Raw genomic sequence first — 9,369 nt, forward strand, 5'->3', positions numbered from 1 at the left:
ACCTGGGTTTCATCTGGTCAGGTCATCTCATCATAGTGGCTCTTGATATTATTGGTAGCACTTGTCTGCAGCAAACACATTCCCTGTAGCCAATGCACAGCTGATGCACAGATCCATCACTCTGTCTTTGTAAATACTGCATTAATCAGGTAGGTGAGGTGAAGGAGGCCACTGTTGACCTGAAGTGCTTGCAGATGGCAGCGTTCTGCTCAGGGTCATCCCTGTTCACTGTGCTGCTTTTCTTTCTTCCTTCTGGCTCGACGGTGAGCATTGCCAAGATCAAGCTGCTTTGCAGTGCCAGTGAGATGTGGAGAGCAGCATAGTGGCTTCCCCATTGTAAAGGCTGTTTCAGTGGGTACTGCTGATGCGTTACTATAATTTCTGATGGCAGGCTGGGACCACATTAAGAGGCCTGGTAGGAAATGACTGAACCGAAGGTCTTGCATCTAATCTGTGCTAAGCGGAATTGAATTTTGATAATTTTCATGTATGGAATAGGAATCTGAATGGGATTATTGGAGACAGTGTATCTAGGAGATCTTTCCCTCACTTAACTGGTAAATGCCTACAGCTAGTGCCAGGGCATGAGACTGCTGAGCTTTCAGGTAACTGGCATTGTACTCTCCACTAGTCAGGGCTTTCAAGAATGGTGTCAGTGCTGGCATGATGACCCTTTCAGTCAAGCCTGGCTACCCTGTGAAGAGAAGTGTTGGCAGATCGAGTGATCAGGGTGACATGGATCCCAGTTTGGCTGTGTGAGCTGACTAGATAGCATGTCATAAAAGTTGAAATAGTAGGGTGTACAGAGATGAGGACAATGAAAGCCTGAATGACACAGATGCAAAGAGTAGGTCTGAGCGGTGAGAAAACATGAACAAAGTACACCTCTAAAGCAACTTTATACTTTGCTAGCCATGGATATAGTCTGTGGCCTGACCATAGTCAAAACAGGTGGAGGGTAGCTGTGAACAGACTTGTGCGTGAGAGTATGAACAGCAACGTTTTCATGGGTCAGTATTGGTACTGATGTCTGCAGTAGGATTTTTAAAAGAGCCTAAAGGCTGGGAAATATTTGAGCAGTTTTCTTTTTTCCTTTTTTTGTATTGCCACAACTCTGGGGATGCATGTCATTTCATGGAGCCAATGTGCTTGGCATCAATGCAGCTTACCTGTCTGAAAGATTAAGCTGTGGAGGTGGGAGTACCTTTAATGTGAGAGGAATTACTTCCCACACATGAGGGTTTTACTCTGCTGAGGTCACTTGTCTTTGGAGATAGACGGGTTTGGCAGTTTGGGTGGTATGCAGATTATCACAAGGTAAACAACGGGGAGGTTTGAGCTTTTGCTAACAGGAGCAGATATAAACCCACAGGGGCCAAGTGTAAATGAATAAACAGTGGGTTGTCTGGTACCTCAAGTCAAGTGAGGACGGGGACCTGATGCGATCACACAACTCCAGACCAAAACCTTCTCCTGGTGGTGACTACACCCTTACTGTGAGCTGCAGATACTCTTCAGTAGAGTCCTGCTAGTGGTCTGCCCGTATTCATATGTCTCCTTTGCTTTTAGTAAATTTAGTTGGAGTCTGCAGAGAGCCTTTTGCTTGTGTTAGGTCTAAATAGATTTTACAGATTCCAGTGCTGGTCTGATTAATAAAATGCTGCTGTTTCTTTCAGGGCAAGCGGTGTTGGGGGGGAAGAGAGAGTGTGAGAGAGAGTGCAATCAATACAGAATCCAGGAGGGTCAGGGATACAGAGGGAAAATTAGAGGAAGAGGGGGACGTGGGTAAAATAGGATAGGAGGGGACACAGCAGATTTGTAGGGGACAAAAAGCTTTAGCTGAAAGCACATTTGCTACAGACTTAATGAAAAATGACATTTTGGAATGACAGTTTGTAAAACAGTGCCAGATTGTGTGAATCGCTCTGGACCACAGGCATGCATACACACACACAAAACACAGGCACACATACAAAGGTGGGGAAATAAAAGCAAAATAGTAATAATAAAAAAAAAAAAATCATGTTCACATTTTCAGACTAAAACAAATTACTTCTTATTTTAAATTATTATCCCTTTAAATGTTAAGCAAAGTTTTTAAAGGAAGGAGATTTTAGAGCAGATTATGTGACTAAACATGAAATAGGTATTTTATTTTGCTTTGACTAAAGGATTATTGAAACAATTTTTGTCTTGTTGAAAAAGATGAAGAAAAAAATGTTGTTTTGAAACACTAACAAACAGGAAAAACAACCATCAGAGAAATGTGATAATCTAAGTCTGCCTTCAGCTGGAGGTACCCTGGCCCTATCTGTAGCTGAAAGTTGTCACTGTAGCTCCGTTGGCTTTAATGCAAGTAAGCTGGTTTTACCAAAGCTGATGATTGCTTGACTATGTTACTCAAACTGTTCAGAGAGAAAATAATTATGTTCACAAAGAAGAGTACCACCTTAAGGGCCAAGTGCTTGTCTTCTCATTCACACTGATACTTGTTATTTAACCCGAGATGTTTTTTGTTGGCTAGTTTGCTTTTCGGTGTGTTGGTTTTGGGGGTTTTTTTGTGTTTTGGTTTTTTTTGGTGTGTGGGAGGTTTGAGAAGGAAGAAACAAAGGTAGTATTTAAAGGAAGAAAGTGAAATCTGGGTTAAGGCAAACATGGATCTACTTGCTTGCTGTTTTAGGTTCAGGAAAGATGCTTCACAGAAACTCAGTTTCCATGTCTCTGTAGTACCTGTTGTGCTGTGTTTTGTGGTGGTATCCACAAGGATTTATTCATGTTTCCAGTGAAAGCTGTTATTTCCCCCATTACAAGGTGACACGTGACACAAGAGTACCTAATCCCTTTAATTCATATTAATTTTTTAGTCCCCTCTGTGAATTTCCTCTACCTGTAGATCACCACACTACCCTATAGCATGGTGAAAGTCACCACAGATGGTAGTATAATGTATTAACTTTCATTTGTACCTGCACATTGTTCCCTTATTTACCCCCAATTAATCAGCGAAGCAGATGCTCCCTTGTCCCTTCCCTGTCCTATCAGTACCAGCTGGCTGGACAGACCGTGCTCTAATGACTCCAGGCCAAACTTCAGTTGCCTCTCAAGTGTACATAGGTGTTTGTCTCAGACAAAGGGGGAAGGGTTGGCAATGGAGAAGCTGAAGAAACAAGTGAGCTTTCTCACCACGCTCTGGAGTTGCTCTTGTATTCAGAGAAAGCCAAAGACTAACAATGAAGCAGAAAGGAAGCAAGGGAGGGGTATGTGTGTGAGTAGTGTGTGCAAAGCTTTCTTCCAGCTCTCCACTGAGCCATGACCCGGTTTCTCCAGGAGCTGCCTGCTGTTTTCTTATTTTTGAAGCAAGTTCCTGAGACAATGCTTGGCATGACAAACAGGGTCAGCCGCTCAGATAGGAAGGGTTCTGAACTGCACATGCACCCCCTTTCCATCTTCTCTAGTGCCTCAACTGCTCCTTTTTTTCTTCTTTTCCTCCTTTTTCCTTTTCCTTGTTCAGAATGAGGAAAGAAAATTAGATCTTACATGCATAAAGAAAACAAGGGGAACTTTCAGGGTTATTGAATGAAATTTATTGCAGTGACTGCTAGATGCTCATTTTTTTATGGTTATTGTTATCTTGACAGAATCCAAGAAGAAGAAAAAGGAAGGCAAGAAACAAGAGAAGATGCTGGATTAATGGAGCCAACTTGGGCAATGTGAGAAAGGGACATCAGCAAACACGATCAGTTAACAGTTTCATTTATACCTAGGCATTTTATCCTAAAATTATTTATAGCTTAATGGTACCATAGAAGGAAACAAGCAAACACAGAAAAAAAAAAAATCCATTTTTTATTACTTTAGTATTTTTAATGTATAACCCTAACAACAATTTTTAGAGACCTGTAATAAAGGACTCCAAACTCATTTAGAAAATTATGTCTATTGTATATTGAACAATATAGAGTTTTTTTAAAATAATTTTTTCTCAAGTCTTGCCATAGGTCTCAATCTGGTAATTACTCCATGCTAGCAGAAGCTGAAGCTGTGTGGAGCTCCGCTGAAGCCAGGGGTGCCCTGTGTGAACATGGGAGTCTGGCTGGATGCAATTATATTTAAGATTGGGACCTTATAGCTGAAAAAACCCAGATGTGTTTCTTCAGTTCTTATTACAACTGGATAACTGTATGAAATTTTTGTTTAAGGAAAGGATGGGGGCATTTTATTGAGTATTTACAGGCACAGAATTTTTTTGGATGTGTGGTGAATGTTCATTCCAAAATGCCACCATCTCTGGGTAAAAAACAGTAACACTCCTATCGTTGGTCATATTTTGGATGTTGACAGTAAAAATTCTGAAGTCTTTCAACAGTTGGATATAGAAGAATCCTAATTTTTCACAGTTTTCTAGCAATGATTTTTCCCAGTGGAATGATAGCAAAACTTCCCATTTTTTAGCATATCAGTGCTGGTGGATGGTAGTGTCCCCTGGTTTACCTATAAAAGCTGAAAAATGCTTTCTTTTATTTGTTTGGTTTGTGGTTTTTTTTTTTTTTTTCCCCCAGAAGGGAGAATATCCTCTTTACAAAATTCTAGTTGAAATTGTTGCGATTCTGCCTGACCCAACTCCCTTTTGTATCAGTGGGAATCTTCCTGTTGATTTTAATGTTAGCTGGTTGAAAAATAGTGTGTCTGGTGGGAAGTAACAGAAGAAATCTGTTTGGAAACTGCCTGAGATAGTTCATATTTTTGAACGAAAAAGGGACAGTTTGTGGGACTTGAAACCAATAGGAATGAAATTAATTTTTGTTTCTCTGTTAGTAAAGCAGAAGGGAAATACAAAACCACTACCTTTTGCTTTCTTCCATTTTGTATAAGCAAAAAGACCTTGGAAAAGCTCAGTCAAAACAAAAATAGTTCTGTGTGTTTTTTAAATTTTTTTTAAATGGTCTGCAGGGGAAAAAAAGAATAATAAACCAGCTGGGTTTCAGTTTGTTCAATTTTACCTATTTTAAATGATAGTAAGTCCTGAGAAAAGTCACGACGTAGAAAAAAGATCTGACAAAGGGCTCGTCTGTCCCCAGGTAAGGGGTTGTTTAACAAACTAAACAACCAGCAGACCAGACTTTTTAGAGGAAACATAAGGGATTTCAGTGCCCAAATTTATTTCAAAATCATTGCTTTTAAATTCTAAATCTGAAAATTCAACAGCAAGAAATAAGCTTTACCATTTGTGTATGCTGCAGACTTACCTGCTGGTCAGGAGGAATAGTCTCCCTTGTACTCCTGCAGATATCCACTGACTTCAGCGAAGCTGCAGCAGGGTGTGTTCATCTGAGTAAATCACATTGCTCTTTTGGGATTAGCTTGTAGACAAGCAGAGAGTCTTTTTCCAGACTATCACTCCCCTTTTCTATGCAAAAAAAAAAAACAAACCACCCAACCTAAAATTGCAGAGCTTGCCCTCTTTTTTTCTGACATGGAGGGTATGGCTAATCTGAACTCACAGTGAGGCAAGTCCTTCTGTAGACATTCCCAAACCCTTTTGAAGCCAGCTAGCCAAGGCTGCACATAGCTCAAGATAGATTAGCCATACAAGTATTTCCCAGACTCCTTGGGTGTGTTTTGCAGTCTGTATTGATGTTCTTGTTATTTTGACTACACTGTTACACATATCTGAGCCAGTGATATAGTTAAAATGTCCCCAACGTGGTGGACGTGCAATGACCAAATTCAAAATATATCATAAAGGCTCATATTTGGGTGGTTCTGGGTGCTATTTGGTTTGTTCACAGTCTAATCAGGTCTACCAGTGCTTGTGCCTCGGCTTAAACTAATGGATTGGTAGGTCTGACTGAAAGCAAAGGGAGAAAGCAGCTTTTTCACTCACCAAAGGTTTGTCTGTCTAAATGCTGCATCAGTTCACTTAAAGTGATTTAGCTTTGAGTGCGAACACTGTTGCACCATTGTCTTACACTGGTTAATCTAGTCCGTGTTTCATAGGGAGCTGGCATGAATTGGGAATGATGCTGAGACCAACAGTTTGACTGTCCTTTAGCAAACCTTAGATGTGACTTCTGATTTCCACCTCTGTGAGTAAGAAGAAAATAAATTTCCCTGTGTTTCCTCTGACACCTTATGGCCCTTATGATTAACTGCCCCTCTGGCTTGTTAACGGAACATTCCTAATAGTTTTTGAAGGAGGCCAGTCAAGTTCCCATTGTTGCGATGGTCGTGTAGGGCCTCCATGAAGAGAGTTTACAGAAAACAGAGAAACAAACAAAAAAAATACCATATTAGGACCAGAAGAAAGCACAGCAGTCCTGGTAGAAAAGGGTGTGAAATAGGAGAACACTTCCTCTGTGCTACTCAGACACATATGTTTGGGTCTATATTGGCATCTTATTGTTGACAGTAATTGGAGTTGTATCTGTCATAGTTTATAAACAATGAAGAAAATTTCCAAGAAACTAGCAGAAAACATTCTGTGGTAACTCTGGCTATGAAGGTGATGAAAGTAATTCGTGGCAGAACACAAAGGAAGGTTGAATAAAATAGGTCAGTCAGGTCAGCTCTGAAAGGAGGTACCTGGTACCTAAAAGGAGGATTTGCTTCACTAGTGGCATTATCAAGAAAGCAAGAGGCAAGTATCTGAACAAAACCTCTTCGCACCCCATTTTGCTCCGTTTCCTGAGTCATTCTGAAATTTCTTCCTATTTGCTTTCTAATCTTCTACCCTCCCTCCTTTTGGAGGGCAAGCTTGTCTGACAGTGCTGTGGGGGCAGCTACTTCAGATGAAATACGTGTTTTGCCCTCTTGGTGCTATCCTGTTACAATGGAAAATGACTTAGCGTAGATGTGTTGCTTAGCTAGTTTAACTGACTGAAGCTTGTTTCATGAATGTCCATCTCGAGAAGTGGTTTCCATCTTTATTTGCTACAGCTATAATATGGTATGGGGAGATGATAGAAATCCCCCAAATGGCAGCCTTTTTCTGAGCACTCAAATCTCTTAGAAAAGAGAGGGGTGAGTTGCTGAACATCAGCTAAGGATGTATCTGCATCCAGACTCTGGATTCTAGCAAGTTTAAACTTAGCAGAATTTGGGTATAGCTCCCTTCCCTTCCGCTAAGTAGGCTGAGCCATGCTTCTAAGCAATTAGGCCTGTCTGTATCTTGATTCAAAACAATATTTGAGGATTGGGGCATTTTCTGACTTTGACATGTCTCCTCACAGAAGTACCCGTATTGAAAGAGAATCATTGCTTGTTAGCCTGGTGTATTTAACAGAGTATTAAGTGCAGCAAAACTATAGGGCAAGGCTCCAGGAAGGGAAAACATTTGTTGTACATGCAGGTAGATACTAAGTTGTGACCTACTGATTCTCACCTTCTAATTCCATAATGACATTCTGGACTGTACTGTTTTTCAAAGGAGAAAAATTAGGAGAAATGAGAGAGCAATAATTATAAAACATATCAACAGGCAGTGTGGAGACTTTGTCAAGAAGAGACAGGTATGAAGTCAAGAGCATTTTATACAAACTTCTTTTGCATGCCTCTTGAGTAGGAAGGTAGGGTTACTGGCTGGCACACTTGTTTTTATGCTTTGCTTGATTTGTGCCTTAATGAAAACTAATCAAATGTAGAATGTTACAGAGAAGTAAAGTCCCACTCTAACCCCAAAAGAACATGTCCAATAGGAGGCAATGTCAAAAGGACACAATAGTATATCTGTCTTTTCTGGTTTAGCTGTGCAAGTTATGATGATGTTGATAGGAGAAAACATAACGTGTTTCTTTTAAATTTGGTGTATATCCTTCACCACTTGGCATGTGGCGATGGACAATTCAAGTAAAACAAAGGAGCATTAGGATGAACTAAGGGGAAGTGAATACTTATGGAGACTGTTTATGGAAACAGGTCTGTAAAACCCCTGAAACTAACCATGCTGCTTGGAGGGAGCGTCTGAAGATAAACATTGTATAGCATTCCCATTTGTTTAATGGAATCCCTTAATATATGATGAACTTTATCTAACATATGATGAACTTTATCTGAGTTTCTTTAGTCTAATGTCAATGATGAGGGTGGGACAAAAGCCAGCCTGACTTTCTCTCCATCTAGGAACTGCAACAACATTAATGATGTAAACCTGCCACTTTTCTAAAGCAAAATATTGGTGAAGTACACCATTTTGACATGACACCATAGTCTTTCACATCTCCCAAATTCTTATAGGAAGGGGAAGCAGTATGTCAATGGGGGTAGGTATCTCATATTGAATCTTTTTAAACTCTCTAGGGCAGCATCTTCTGTGAACTTCTGACTGCGTTCTCTCCTTTGTGGGACAGATTATACCTGTTGTCTGCGTTCCCCCACTCATCCCTGATTTTGACAGTATTTGTAGGTTTTCTGTCAATTCTGCTAAGGCACTCTACCTCTCAGCCAAACTTGTGTGGATATTGTTGATCCTTCTTCATGCATAAGGCTGTATTCTTCATTTCTGGCTGGATTGTTGCAAAACAGCCCCAGCAAGCCCCTACCATCAGGTACCTCTCATTGTGTCCTTCTAAGATTAAAAGACACAGTAGCAACTTGTTAATCAGAAGATGACTATGAACAAGAAAGTATGAGAATGAGCAAAGAGATTCCCTGGATTCATTGGGAGGGAGGCTTGCTGTTAAAACCTTTGTCATAGCTCAACTTGGGCAAGACTTCCTAGGGGACAGAAATACATCACGTTTGATGGAAAATTAGAGACAATGATGAAAGAGTATCTGCCCTCAAACAGAAGAACACCTTAGCTTCATAAACAGTGGCACGAAGCTGCATCCTTTCCCACTGTGTCCTCTTTTACCATCAAATTAAAGGGAAGAGACATGGCGCATAGAGCTTCAGGGATAGTGGAAGACTTGCCTGAGCAAAGTAGAGCACGGGGAGATCCTCTTCCACCTCATGGGTGTTTGCATTTTGAGAAGGTCTAGGTAGTCTTGTTCATAGCAGCAGAAAACTTTGTGTGCTTTTGGACCAAAACTAAATGATGCTGAAGTCTAACCATTTTCCTAATGTTACCTTTCTGCTGCTCTTCCAAAATGGCCTTGTGGCCTCATCACTCTAACTTGAGCAGAAATGAGATATTTCAAGGAAAACATGGGAATTCAACTATCATTATCTCATTGGTGGGGCTGTGCAATCCTTTTGCCCTTTCTGCAGTTTGCCATTTAAATGTGGAGTGTCTTGGGGTCCCAGATGGCTAAAAACTCAGTAGGTATCTCCTAGCCTTTAAATTGCTCAGCTTTTGAGTGAGTTGCCTGTGAAAAAACTGTACCTACAGTCCTTATTCCTTTCTTAAAAAAACCCACAATAACATAACCC

General features: G+C 40.6%; 1 protein-coding gene across 1 annotated transcript in view; it reads left to right on the top strand.

Moving 5' to 3' along the window:
• PTN (pleiotrophin) overlaps positions 1 to 9,154 on the top strand; it is a 77,663-nt gene extending 68,509 nt beyond the window's left edge. The window contains exon 5 of the mRNA XM_059815985.1: positions 3,639 to 9,154. Coding sequence (XP_059671968.1) covers positions 3,639 to 3,691 — 53 coding nt within the window. The 3' untranslated portion in view covers positions 3,692 to 9,154. The remainder of the gene's footprint in view (positions 1 to 3,638) is intronic.
• Positions 9,155 to 9,369: the final 215 nt, after the last annotated feature.

The sequence above is a fragment of the Gavia stellata genome, chromosome 4 (assembly GCF_030936135.1).
Source record: "Gavia stellata isolate bGavSte3 chromosome 4, bGavSte3.hap2, whole genome shotgun sequence".
Lineage (NCBI taxonomy): Eukaryota > Metazoa > Chordata > Aves > Gaviiformes > Gaviidae > Gavia > Gavia stellata.